Genomic DNA, 14,756 nt, shown 5'->3' on the forward strand with positions numbered 1-14,756 from the left:
GATCTATTAGAGACATAGGAGGATTTATTAAGACCCTGAACACCATGAGAAGATTGCCATTTCATTAGCTACACTATCCTCTCTGAATTGCATCTAAGCTCCTTCTGAGGTTCTCACTGAGTATGTTGTGTTATTATTCAGAAGTCAGTAAGGCACGCCTGGGTGGTGCAGTAGGTTAAGAGTCTGACTCGGTTTGGGCTCAGGTCGTGATCTCAAGGTTGTGAGACTGAGCCCCGCATCAAGCTCCATTCTCAGTGGGGAGTCTGTTTTTCTCTCTCTCTCCCTCTGCCCCTTATCCCACGCATGCATTCTCTCAAATAAATAAAATCTTAAAAAATATATATATTCAGAAGTCAGTACGGAAAAAGCACAGGAAATTGGGACTCTTCCCAATAGTTACAGCCAACAGTCAACTCTGTTTTCATTTAAAGATGGTAATACTAGTGAAACTTATGAAAATCTATCACTTTTTTCAAGTAAGCTTTATGGTGAGGTGCTTTTATTTTGTTTAAACAATATATTGCATTGCTGCTTGAGAACCTTAACGTTTTCTGTGTTTAATAACGTTGTGATATAAACTTTGATATAAATTTGTACTGTAAAAGCACCAATCGATAACCACTGTTGTTGCTGTTCTATCTGCATAGCAGCTCTTGGTTACAATCAGTGTGCAGACATTTGGATTTCTCCACTTGAATTTCTAACACAGCCTTAATGCAGGTTTCCATAAAGATCCCTACTACCAGCTAATGACATTTCACTGCTTGATTGGCTTCTTAATCATGTTAACCCTTTTGAAGAAAAAGGAGTCTACGCTTCATCCAGACCTATGTATTTAAAGAAAAAGAGTGAAGAGTATGTACTTAGCCATTCATTCTCTTCTTTCAATACTACTTTGCCTCTGTTCTTACTAGAGTCAAAAGCTTCTACTAAAAGACCTACGACTACTCATCTATCATGTGGGAGACAAGCTTGGAAAACACTAATAATGAACAGTAAACAAACTAACATTTGTATTTTACCTTCAGTGGAAACCAACCTTGACCCACATGGACCAGCTCATGACGACAGCACATTTCCTCTATGAAAAGAGTAGAGGGAGATATGAAAACTAGCTCCTACCTGCTCGGTTTCCTGTTTGTATCTATCTGCACGCTCCTCAATGGATTTTTTCTCTGACTGAGTTTGTTCCAGGTCCTTCCGGAGCTTGGCAATTTCTTCCTGCAGACTGAGGACCCGTCCAGTAGCAATCTTAGCTTCCTCTTCACTCAGTTGGAGACGCTCTAAGTCACTTCGTAGTTTCTCAGTCTCAGAGTTATATATTCCTTCCAGATTGGTCAGTTTCTCCATGAGGCATTTGTAGTCTTTGTTCTTTGAAACATACACATAAGTAACAATAAGTAAATACACATATCATCAAGTGTGTTTTGAGAAAACCACATTTATTCATCAAATTCATGCTATATCATCATAGCATTGATATCGCATCTAACCAAAATACTAACCACAACCTTTACAATCAATACTGTCTTGAAGTGATATAAAGAGAGAAGAGAACAGGCAGAATTAATTCTGTTTTACATCATGAGCAAAATAGATATGATTTTCTCATGGTCGCAAGGTGAGTTACGGCAGTAAATTCTTAATTTCCTGATTCTTAAACCAGAAATAGAAAAATCTATACCTCCTTTTGAAAATAAATCAGTGTTCTACTGAAAGCCATATGCTAGCCAGGTGATTCAGAAAAATGATAAAATAGTCTCAAAATCACAAGTTTCTTACAAATCTCTTTATTACCTCAAAACTCTTCCCACTCAGATAAGCTCCTCCATCTTGCTGATGAATCCAGTTTTATTCTGTTTTCTGGGTTGGGTTTTTTTTTTTTTTTTTTTTTTTTTTTTTGCCCTCCTCAGTATTTATGTATTACTAATTACTATTACATCATTTGCATGTGCTAAAATATTACTTAGTAACTATCTCCAGGAAATCAAATTTTACTCCTACAAATAGACTGTACATTCCTCAGAAGCACGGACATCTTTCTGCCTCTTTTACCATATCTCAATGCTAAACAACTCATTTGTAAAAGGAACCTTATACTTCATGCACATGAATGATAATGATGAAAGAGATTCATGAAGTATGAAGTACAATACGACTCTTGGTCATAAAGGTTTGGAGTGCTAGTAGATCTGGCTGTGTTCTCAGAATAATTTCCTCCCTTCGCCCTTGCAAGTATAATCTTCCCTATGAGGTTGTCACTATTCCCATAACGACAGGACTGGCATTATTATTTTACTTTTTTCGCTGCGACTGAAAAGTCAAGTCAAGGGGAGACCCTCTGACAACAGTCTCGTGGAGCCCCAGGCAGCCCGCTCCCGGGGCTCCTGCTGAAAACACACCTGCTCGTCGACTTTGCGCTGCAGCTGCATGATCTTGTTCTCCATGCCAATGTGGAGCTTCTTGTAGCGCTCCACCGAGCGGGCCTCGATCTTGAGCTTCTTCAGCTCACGCTTGGCCATCATCCGCCGGAAGCAGCACTGCAGGTAGATGATGGCGTGCGTGCTCCTCTTGTAGTGCGTGCGAGCCAGCCAGCCCCGGACCCACTTCTGGATGATGACTGCTTTGTGCTCACGGAGCATCTGCAGAGAAAGGTAAGTACAGGTAGTGTCAGAGCCTGGACTAGACTCGAGGTTCAACGCTATCAACCCAGGTATGTCAGGCTGAGCATCCTTATACTGCCTAAAGGGAAGGATACAAAAATTGAACCAGCATGTACTATATGGATTTTACATATCACAAACCTCTGGAGGCACGAAATTATTTTAAATTTGAAAAGTAGAATTTAAAGGTGGTTTGAGAATCATACAGAAAAACTTGTGTTAGGGGCGCCTAGGTGGCTCAGTTGGTTAAGTGTCTGCCTTCGGAAGCTCAGGTCATGATCCCAGGGTCCTGGGATCGAGCCCCACATCAGGCTCCCTGCTCAGCGGGGAGTCTGCTTCTCACTCTCCCTCTGCCGCTCCCCCTGCTTGTGCTCACTTACTCCCTCTGTCTCTCTCTCTCTCTCTGTCAAATAAATAAAATCTTAAAAAAAAAAAAGAAAGAAAAACTTGTGTTATATTCACATGTTATATGCATATGTATGATCAAAAGCAGACTATACACATAGAAGTTGTCTAAATTAAAGGTACCAGAATACTAAAAGGAAAACAATTCTAAAAAGAAAGAAAAAAACCACATTAGGTATCTTATTGGTATATGATTTTTTGTTAGCAACAGATGGTCCCCTGTAAAATGAACAGAACCCTGTGGTATTAAAAGACAGACCCACCACCCGTGCTGCTGATACCCTATCACTGTTCATTAGGTCTATGCTTGAAGACATGAGGTCTGACCAGTAAGCTGACTATAGAAGCCAATGCTAGGGGTGCTACACCATTTATTACTGATTTATTGGCTTTCCCCCCCAGAAACAAACAAACAAAAAATGACACTCTTGTTTGCCACATCTGAGAAATACCATTTTAGTGAGGATTTCCCATTGCTATTTCAAATGTAGCAGGAATCCACTTATGAAATTCAAAGGTGGTACGGATGGAGCTTTAAAAGAAAAATAAAAGATGAAGTGAACTAATCTTAATTTTGATTTTATATTGTATTTAAAAAAAAAAAGAAATGATATTCCCCTAAACTTATAAACAACTTATAACAACAAGGTTGCCTTATGAGATGAATTTGTCAGTAATGACCATCAAGTAGGGATTGTATAAACAATTTCCAGAAATGATAAAGAAAAAATTTTTGAATTAAAAAAAAATTCCTGAACTTTAAGAAAGTTGACCTAGTAAAACCTTGAGGTCCTTCTAAGTCTAAGATTTATGGAATAACTCCTGTGCGATATAACTGATATTTAAATGTATGCACTTGATTAAGTATTAGCAATTATTATAAATGGATATAATGTACCTTTTCTGAAACTTTTTATGTGTAAAAATCTCTTAAACTATTCAAATAGAGAGTAGTTTAATAAGATCAGTAGAAGAATAGCTCCTGGTTTTAGATAATTTAACAAAGAAAAAATGTAACATTCTAGAGAATACATTTAAGTAATAGGCGGCTAAGTTTTAAATACAAAGAAATCAAAGGTGTTTAGGAGATCTTAACAGTCTCTTTGGCAACTGAAGCCTGCCCTTTCCGGCTGTTCTCCTAATGCCAAGGCCGCCTTCAGTCCCCGCTCAGTCAGCCAGTCAGCGTGTATCATTCTGCAGTGAGGCCAGCAGACTGAGCTCTCACTTAGCAGCGCAATCCCAAGGGAGCCCCTTGTCGTATCTGGATGAGTAGCAACGGAATGGATACGACTCAGTGATGGAAACTGAAGGCTTTCAGACTTTAAAACTCAGCACACAGTGGCAAAGCTATTAACGCCAATTTTCCTATGCCATTTCCTTCTCTCCACATTATTTTGGACATTGGTCCATTTCTGAAATTGCAGTCAAAAGGAAACAGTATATAATGAGAGCTTCCACTCTCAATCTCCACATCCGTCAGTGAGTCAGAGAAATTAAACTACACCTGCTCGCCCTGTAAGATGCCCAAATCCCATGAGGGGGAAACTCAGACTGGACACAGCTAGGAGTACTGACGGGGTGCTACTGACCTGCGTGTGAGCTAGGCTCCAACCTGCCACCCCACTCTGTCCAGTCACAGAGGGAGCTGAGCTGGCCAGAGCCTGCCTCTGCTAAACTGATGTCCTCGCAACCCAGTTCAGATGTTCCTGAGGAAAATGGGAGGGTAACCGGTTTGTTGTATCTAAAAGGTCAAGTTTACTAAGGCTTTTCCCCTCCCAGAAAGCTCATGCTTGTAGAGAAAGAGCACCAGAAGGTGTGGGCAGAGAGAAAGACCTGGAGTAGCTGTCTTCAAATTTTCTTCAAAATACAGCTATAAAATATGCTCATTCAAGCCTCATTAACTTTCCTTTTTTCTTTGTTGCCTAAAATTATCTCAAAATCAGAAAGTAAGATAAACACATAGATTGGACTTGGCCACACCCAGGCACTGCTTGTGACTAGAGACGTGTCCCTCAAATCACTCTACGGATGCTCCTTCTAACGGTGATACCCACTGAGCTCTAAGATCCACACTGTATTTCTGGCTTCTTGAGAATATACCCTAAAGGACAGACTCAGACCGTGCCACAGCGAGAGATAAAACTCTTCCGTCAGTTAGACCACATACTGTCAGAGGTGAGGATTAAGATTAATCTGGTGATCCGTTATCCGGTCGTGTTGATTATGGCTAGATATAAAGATTATTTGTCAAAAGTCTCTGGAGCGTCACATTCTAGTCAATACAAATTTTAACCACATTAATGTAATTTATTTTCTTTCCACCATGTTAAATTCTTCTAAGTTTGCTTCATTCTTGGTCCAATCTTCTACCCATCTGTCGTATGTTCTACCTATCCAAACTCATCAGAGTCGGCTGAACAAAGGCCCCCAAGGACATGAGATCCTCATCCCTGGAACCTGTAAAGATTACCTTATTTGGGAAAAGGATCTTTGCAGATGTGATTAAATTAAGGGTCTTGGGGCATCTGGGTGGCTCAGTCGGTTGGGTTTCCAACTCTTGATTTCGGCTCAGGTCATGATCTCAGGATCGTGATCTCGGGGTTGTGGGATCAAGCCCTGTTTTCGGGCTCTATACTGAGCGTGGAGTCTGCTTGTCCCTCTCCCTCCCCCTGTTTCTGCGCTCTCTCTCTCAAATAAATAAAATCTTTAAAAACAAAATTAAGGGTCTTGAGATAGGGGGGTTATTGTGGATTATCCAGGTGGGCCTCAAATCCACCACGAGCATTCTCAGAAGAGACAGAGAGGAGAGTAGTTAGACACACAGAGAAGATGATGTGAGGATGGAGGCAGAGGCTGGAGTGACGTGGCCACAAACACAAGGGTAGTGGCAGCCACCTGGCAGAAGCTGGAAGAGGCAAGATTCTCTCCTAGAGCTTCTGGAGAGAGTACAGCACTGCTGACATCTTCATTTTGGCTCAGTGATACTGATTTTAGACTTTTTTTCTCTCAGAACTCTGAGAGAATAAATTTCTGTTGTTTTAAGCCAGCAAGTTATTTGTACATTATTACAGTAGCCACTGTTTTTTCAAATTACGTAGATAAGGGGGGAAAGGAAGGTATTTTTTCTACTATCCTATTAATAAATAGATGTACTTTGAAAGAGGACAAAATCAGAGAGGGAGACAAACCATAACAGACTCTTAATCTCAGAAAACAAACTGAGGGCTGCTGGAGGGGATGGGGATGGGAGGGATGGGGTGGCTGCATGATGGACATTGGGGAGGGTACGTATGGTAATGAGCACTGGGTATAACACAAGACTGACGAATCACAGACCTGTACCTCTGAAACAAATAATACATTATATGTTAATTTTTAAAAAATTAAAAATTAAAAAAATATATATATATATACTTATTTAATATTTAAAAATATATTTCAACTGTTGGCTGTCTCTTCAGTTCCTATGTCCACAGGAACCCCTGTGGAACTTTGTACAGATGTGGAATTTGATTAATGTTAATGGAATGAATAAACAAAGTTGGAAAAAATGCCTTACCTTGCGATATCTATTTCTGGCCAAGTAGCCTCGCAAATAAGACTGCAGAACAATAGTGGCCGATCGCCTTATCTTGTATCTCTTGCGGACTATATACATGCGCCAGAACTTCTGAATGATGGTTGCTGCCTTGGTTCTGCGCAGGAACTTAGCATAGCTGGCCAAAGAAAAGAGTGGTGCATTGTCAGTAATCAGGTAAACCCAGGACTACATTCTGTAGAGACTTAAAGCTCCTAATAAGTAGTACCTCCATTGTTATTATTCTATTACTGTATATGTTAAATCACTTACATTTGTATGGCAATTTATAGTTCCCCCAAATATTTTGCATTCATTATCTGCTTTGAGTCTTCCCTAACCCTGAAAATCAGGATGTCCCATATTCCCCGATATTACAATAAAGGAAGTGAACTCAAGGATGTTCTATGTCCCCTTTACACAGCTGACTGGCTGTCCACAGTGACCCCATACTTACTTCCCACCAGCTTTCCTACATCCAGCCATTGCTGATGTGTGGGTTTCTCCCTGATCTATCCGTTTGGGCACAAGTTCTTCACCATTAATTCAGATCTACTGATAGTTCTAAATGAAAATTATCCTCATAGGTAATCACACTGAAGTCTCATTCTCCTCCAGATCGTCTCAGTTAATTGCTCCTGAAAACTCCTCAATGGAATCATTATTAACCAGCACATAGTCACGACTGTTTTAATTTACAGATGATTTCTTCAAGCCCACATAAAAGTACCAAAAAATTTTTTAAAAATACGAAGGACATGAGTAGAGAGTAATTTGTAATTTTTTGGAAGATGAGTCTAAATGATTCATAAGGGTGAGTGACGCTGTATTCTATTTAACTGTCTTGGGAGTAAATCTGTTATTCTTCGAAACTAGGAAGCGGTGGGGCATTGCCTTCTCAAACAGGAAGCCCACTGAAAACCGTCCTTGGTTGGACAAGGAACCAGATGAGCTCTCCAAGCTCCGGGGCTGTGAGTCAGGCTGGACGGGCCGCCAAGAGACCTACCATCGGGCCTGGTAGCCCCGCACGTATCTCTGCACGACGATGGCCGCCTTCCGCACTCGCAGGTACTTCTTCCGCAGCAGCCAGCCTCGGATGGTCTTCTGGATCCGGATGCAGGCGGCCCTCAGCTTGTCTGCCCTCAGTTTTTCTAGATAGGCCACTTGACCGGCACGGAAGAAGATCTTTGTCTTACCAAACTGGTATTTGTCCTTGTCCTATTTTTTGGGAAGAAATTGTATACTCAGAAGTAGAAATGATGACCATATAAATGAACTTCTAAAAGAGAAAAAAATACATCTAAAAGCAGAAATCAGTCAAGGGATGAATCTATTAGCTAAAACTTGGGCTACGTCATAATTAACTAATGGAGCCAGATTTTTTATATCCTACGCAAGTTGAGCAAATAGAAGGGACTTCAAGGAAAACTGCAGTTTAAGAGTTATTTTCCAGAATCATTCTACCTGGAATTATTATCTGAGGCCAAAAACTTGGTTGTGGGTTATAGGCAGCTATTATCTGCGTGTTTGCGTTTTAAATATCTCAAGGAAATGGAGATGCTGACACTCGCTCTGACTGACTCAGGCTGTAAGCATTACATCGGGCTGTATGCTCCATGAGAAAGCTGAAGGGACAAAAACAGCAGCATGAAGAATAAGGCAGGAAGCCATGCACACAAAATAAGAACTAAACAACAAAAAACTTGACGTATTCATATCAAGAGTTAAATTTGCAACAGTTATCTGTTGCCTTTAATCAACAGAATCTGAAAATAAACAAATACAACCCTATAAATGTATCTAAACTCCTTCTATGAATTTCAAAACTCCTTTTATAAGAGCATAATCACTGGTATTGCTCATCGACTTTGGAATGCAAGCAGATTGGAGCGGTAACCACAGACATGCATGCTACTTTTGGTTTACCACATTCTTATCCACCTTATCTAGAAGGACGCTCATGTCAAAAGAAGAGTGGAATTTACTTATAATAATCACTACCATGATCTGAAATTCTAAGGGAAAACAAAGAAAATCACTTTTCAGTGTAAACAGGTATCTCCTATCTTATATGTGAACCCAGAAAATCAGAAATCTCCACATATACCTAAAACATCTAAAATTATTTTAAATTAAATCCATAAAGTTTACATAGGAAGCCTAGCTGGAGACACAAGCAGAGCTAGCAGGTGGGTGCTCTCTCCCTCTCCCTGGCCCATCTCAGCTCCTCCACTCCACCCCTGTTCTCCTCTATTGGTAGCCTCCTGTCACACTGACCTGCACAGCCCTAGCCAGGCCTGCTGTGGTCTGGGTGACAACATGGTCTGGGTGTAGGACTGTCCTTACTTTCTGCTCTCCATTCCCATCTGAACCTACGTTAGAAAGGAGTTGGTCCAAACCCAAAAGCACGATTCTTTTTACACATTACTGAGAAAATGGTCTTAGTTCTTCCAAAAAAAAAAGTTATTATTACCAAATAAGAGATATCACATTTAGTAATTAGGACTAATTACCTCAAAATGAGGTAATCCATTCAACCTAGTGGAAAACAAGTGAAAATATTTTTTAAAAAACCTTTCATGAATCTTAAATTCTTCGTGAACTAGATTACCTGTTCTCAAAATGGAGTCCTCAGACCAGCACCAGCATCACTTGGAAACTTGTTAGAAATGCATATTATTGGGGCCATCCCAGACCTACTGAATCAAAAAATTCTGAGGGCTGGGGCCCAGCAATCTGTATTTTAACAAGCTGTCCAGGTGACTCTAATGCATTCTGAAGTTTGAGAACTCCCTAGTTTGGCATACAAGACTTTTCAAACACCAGTCTACATTTCATAACCAAATCCCTACTGTCCCATATGTCAATCTTATACTGGAAAAAAAAACAAACAAACCCAGAACACTTTACTGTTTTCTGAGCAAATTCTATGCTTTCCTACTTCTTCATACCTCACTCCCTATTAGGATGTCCTTCTACTTTTATATAATCTTAACAATTCTTCAGGGCCTGACTCGAAACACACCTCTTCCATGAAATTACTCCTCCTTCCCATAGCACATGTGGCTTTGCCTTCCTCTGATTTCTTTAGTAATTTGACAGACACTAAGGCATATTATACTTATCTCTAAAATGCTTGAATTTCCAAGACAGACTATGTTATCTTAGGACAGGACTTGTTTTTTCTTAATCACACAGTATCTGGCCTGATATCTCCCATAAATAAATACAAGATGAACTTTTATTGATAATGATCAAACTCTAAAAGGAGTGTGTCTCAAGTCTGGGTCCAGACCTCTCCAGACCTCACCATCCTGTTTCCTGACAGTAGACCATCCCCCTCACTAGGTCTACCACCCTAACATAGTGAGCCTTGACCTCTAAGACAGTGTGCCCACCACCCTCCCAACCACGAATAATCTGGATTAGTGGAATTTGGATTTCCCAGGGCTTTCAAACATTACAATCACAAGGCCTTTGGCCAATATCTGTTCAGATGAAGGTAAATGAAAATCTTCCTTACCAGGATCAGTTTCTCTAACACATTCTTGCATGTTTGCTTTCTGTCACTCAGCACATCCTTTTGCTTCATTAGGACACGGTAGCGGCTGAAAAATTCTTGGTAAGTCCACCTGTATAAAGAAACTCACATCAGCTTATTGGCAGAGGTAAGAATCTCACCCAGAGGATCCTGTACGCTTGCAACCTGCCCCACTCACCGTGAGGGGAAGCCCGCTGCACTGATGCGAATGGTTTCTAGGACGCCACAGGCTCTCAGCTGCTGCACTGCCCTCTTCTCATCGAACCTACGTGTGAACGTGAACATCAGTGATGCACAAAGAAGCTTGGCTCCAGCCACAAGTTACTCCTCAGTCCAGAGACCAAACTCTTTTGTAAGGAGCCAAGTGGACAAATGAGAAAAGGAAACATTCAAAAGTTGGAGCAGGGATCACAATGGAAAACTCTGTGTGACAGCAGGGAAGGGACAATTAGCAGTAAAAATAAAGAGCAGAGCCACAGACATTATCTGTAGTTCACACCACAAACCCATAAGAAATACCACTGGGCATATTTTTAAAAACCCAGAACTCCTCAGTACTTTCCCCATACTCATTGAATGGCTTGCTCTGATGAGCTGTTCTCTTAATTCCTTAGTTCACCATATATAGCTTCCCTAGAATAAAGACTGGCCAACTCTGGAGATTTCTCTAAGAAAAACAAATTAATGCCACATTCCATTTTTTTTTTAAATATTGGTGTTCTAAAAGTTCAACTTCGTGTGGACGTACAAAGGATTTATAGTGTCCACAGCAATACCAATTATTTGTACTATATCTTATATACTTTATGTTTATTTTACTCTAGACAAATGGCATCTTAACATCGAACTGACACTGAGAGAGGAAGTAGCAAGGCCTGCCCTTTGCTGGATGATCACTCTTTGTACTCCCCCAGGTAAGCCCTGAGCACCCTGAGCCCTGTGCTGTGCTGTCTTCTCCAGTGTTCTGTTGGCCACGGGAGATGGGGTTGGCTGATGGAAGGTACTAACCCCTAAGGTTGTCCAGCAGAATGGCCCAGGCTGTGGCAGCTTTTTCTGCCTCCATTGCCTTCAGAAATGGCTCCTTGGCAATCAGGAGGATATAAGTCTGTCAGAACTGCCCCGAATCTAAGGCAGAATCTCAGAGGGCAGGATTGGCAGGGTGTAGGAAAAGGAGCAGTCAAACCCACTGGGGTGGGAGTGGGAGTTACAACCTTTGGTAAATGTGCCTGATCTGACCCACTAATTCCCCTTCTAGAAATGTATTATCCTAAGAAGATTAATCAGGCAAATATACAAGAATGTTTAGCAAAATATATTTATCATAGCATAGTTGGAATAACCTAAATGGTCATCATTTGGGGAATAATTTAAATAAATGATGGCGTATCTATACAATGAGATACTATGTAGTCATTAAAATGATGATGTGGATTTTTATTTACTAACATGTAAAACATCCACAATTTAGGGGCGCCTGGGTGGCACAGCGGTTGGGCGTCTGCCTTCGGCTCAGGGCGTGATCCCGGCGTGATCGGATCGAGCCCCACATCAGGCTCTTCCGCTATGAGCCTGCTTCTTCCTCTCCCACTCCCCCTGCTTGTGTTCCCTCTCTCGCTGACTGTCTCTATCTCTATCGAATAAATAAACAAAATCTTTAAAAAAAAAAATCCACAATTTATTAAGTTAAAAGCAGATACAAAACCACAATTACAACACAAGCCCCTTTTATTAGTGTGTCTCTCTCTCTCTCATACGCACACATACACACACACCACAGCAAGGAAGGAAGGGACGTTGGTTGGTCAAGAAGGATGTATGTGAGTTAATACCAGTTATCTCTCAGGGTATAATGAATGTTTTTCAATTTTTTATGCTATTCTATATTTTTTAAAAACTGTTTTTACAATGCACATGCATTACTTTTAAAATTAGAGAAAATTTTCCATTTTGAGAAAAAAACTTCCCCCTCATACATGGTATCTGATGTAGGACTGAGACATTTGGTAATAGTAGACAGGCTCTGATGGTTTCAACAGTTGGAAAGCAGCAGAGAGAACTGTGAACCTTCACCAAAGCAGCTTTATCTCACCCAGCTCTGGTTTTAACTAATGCCCAAATTAACAAAAGCCCAGAAAAATCTTGAATTAAAGTAAATTCAAAACAGAAAGTAGAACTAGAAATGCCTGGTTGACCTCAACTTTTAAAATCCTCAAAAGGCCAGCTGCTAGTTTGTTATCACATTCTCTAAAGGAAATGAAAACTAAAACAAAACAACACAAACACAAAAACTATTAACTAGTGATTTCCCTCTATAAGACATGAAGATTTACCCAAATACTTTGTTTTCCTTCTGTTAGTATGGGAATCCTTATGAGACTTGGACGCTTTTTAATTCAGTAGTTGAGCAACACTTACGTGAATGGGAACTTGAAGTCGTTGGGCTTGATACAGCGCACGTAATGAGGGGTCGTGGCGTTGAGGGTCTCCATAAGCAGGTGAAGGGAGTTTCGGAACTGCACGAAAAACAGAACAGAAAAGGCCATCAAGGTTTTATCAAAATTGATGTGGTAAAAACAATTTAAAGTTTTTCCTAATGACACTATTGCAGATTTGGAGATGACTTTGCCTCCTATGAACTTGACCCAGCCTCAAAAGGGGGGCTGCTACTAAATAAGCACGTAGGGCTCTAGGTTAAAATTTGCTTAAACTCTGCCATTTATATGCGTATTCTACGAAATATGCATTTGTTCTCCTCCCAACACTTTCTCCGGCCACCGCTTTCCACACACTTATTTTCTTAGAGCCATTCTAGGTTCACAGCAAAATTAACTGAAGAAGGATTTTCCATATACCCCCGTCCCCTCGCAGGCACCAGCTCCCCCATTATCAGTACCCCCAAAAGAGTGGCACATTTGTTAAGACTGGTGAGCCTGCTCTGACAAACCACGGTCACCCAAAGTCCATCATTTACATCAGAGTTCACCCCCCCCCTTAACACAAGCTTCTGCAGCTTTCTTTTGTGAACTCAGAATTTTGACTAAAAACATAACCTTACTTGAAGAATAGTAAGTCCACTTATCATGTACACTGGGAATTCTGGCTGCAAGAGACTGAGAAAGCAGCAGGAGACTTCCAAGAGCACAGGGAATGAGCGGGAGGGAGAAGACAGCCAGCATGGGGCTGTCATCAGGGACACAGGTCAAGCCTGGAGGCTCTACACCTGTGTCAAGCCCTGCTTCCTGTCACCTGGGCACACAGTCCCCCCCACAGGAAAGCAAGCTGACTGGCTTCCCGTCCAGAGCCCCCAGCCTTGTTCAGGCCCTACGCCTGAGTGTAGTATTTCCCACTCCCCACAGAGCCGAGGACATGGAAGAAAGCGGAGGGCTCTGCTCCTGCACTGAGGGAGCTGGTGCTCCGTACAAATCCAAAGAGGAAACTCCCAGAGGACAACCCAAAGGCAGCAGGGGTCTGCAAGGAAGGATACGCACTACAAGAACCAAGACCTAGAGCAAATTATTTTGGGAAAGGTTTAAGCAGAGTCATGGGTCTAAAGCTGGGTGGAGAGGTGCACGAGGGGATGGTGTTACATGTTCTCACAGTAAGAGCTCTAGCCTCTCCCCACCCGAGGATCTCACTCGGGGGGCTGTCAGAGGAAGATCTGGGGCTTCGCTGAGCTTGAGAGGAAGGAGCCCTGCAGTGGCAGCTCCGCAAACTCACCTGGTGCCCCACTGTTTTCTTGTGCTCTTTGGCTGTCTGGCCTGGTCGGCCTTTGGTGGGCTTTACTGGAGTGCGGGTGAGGGGTGTGCGCCCTGATGAGGTGGCTGACGTTGGACTGATGGCCTTCTCATCATCTTGAAATAATTCTGGTAGCATCTTAAACTGAGTCAGAAACAATAAAAGATAATTACACTCTAAATATACTCAAGTGTAAACCTTCACAGAAGACTTGGAATCCACAGTGCTTCCCTTCTTTCAGTAACCCCTTTCAGAGTCTCATTCCAGAAATAATCCGTATCTGTTTTAGGAAACAAAGACATGAGGGGAAGGTGACACAAATGCTACAAAAGTATAGGAGGAAAAATGCAGTGATTCTGTGGCCATGTTTGGGAGAAACAAGATCAGAACTACTCCCCTAACACTTGAAATCCTAATCTACAGAAAATGGCCACGATCAACATATCACTGGTCTTCAACAACAATTATTTTATGAGCAAAATACTAATCGAAAGTCCTGTCTTACTACTTCAGTTCCACAAATGTTCTATCATCATGCTTCATTCGTCTACCTCTTAGCTCACACAGTGAGCACCAGCTAAACAAACTCACTGAAAATCTCAGCAAGAAGGATGTCATGAACTAGTTCTCCAATATTAAAAGATTAAAAAGTAATCATGAATTAATGATTTTTGGAAAATAAAACAGATTTAGAAGGGAAAAAAAATTTAAAAACCCTGCCCTTGTCCTGTAACCTTTTGTATTTGTTTTCAAGGGATTGATAACTTGATTGCATAATTCTTGTAATCAATTTTGTGTTATACCAGGTTAGCATTATGAAAGATTATTAAAAGAT

General features: G+C 41.2%; 1 protein-coding gene across 6 annotated transcripts in view; it reads right to left on the bottom strand.

The window, feature by feature from the left end:
• MYO5A (myosin VA) overlaps window positions 1-14,756 on the bottom strand; it is a 184,911-nt gene that overhangs the window by 58,725 nt on the left and 111,430 nt on the right. For all 6 annotated transcript variants that reach the window (XM_057306340.1, XM_057306339.1, XM_026518505.4 and 3 more), the window contains 8 exons: window positions 13,904-14,065; window positions 12,602-12,699; window positions 10,365-10,451; window positions 10,169-10,277; window positions 7,652-7,863; window positions 6,628-6,784; window positions 2,403-2,642; window positions 1,123-1,371 (listed from right to left, as the gene is read on the bottom strand). In XM_057306340.1, coding sequence (XP_057162323.1) covers window positions 1,123-1,371; window positions 2,403-2,642; window positions 6,628-6,784; window positions 7,652-7,863; window positions 10,169-10,277; window positions 10,365-10,451; window positions 12,602-12,699; window positions 13,904-14,065 — 1,314 coding nt within the window. The remainder of the gene's footprint in view (window positions 1-1,122; window positions 1,372-2,402; window positions 2,643-6,627; window positions 6,785-7,651; window positions 7,864-10,168; window positions 10,278-10,364; window positions 10,452-12,601; window positions 12,700-13,903; window positions 14,066-14,756) is intronic.

Source organism: Ursus arctos, unplaced genomic scaffold (genome assembly GCF_023065955.2).
Source record: "Ursus arctos isolate Adak ecotype North America unplaced genomic scaffold, UrsArc2.0 scaffold_36, whole genome shotgun sequence".
NCBI classification, from domain to species: Eukaryota; Metazoa; Chordata; class Mammalia; order Carnivora; family Ursidae; genus Ursus; species Ursus arctos.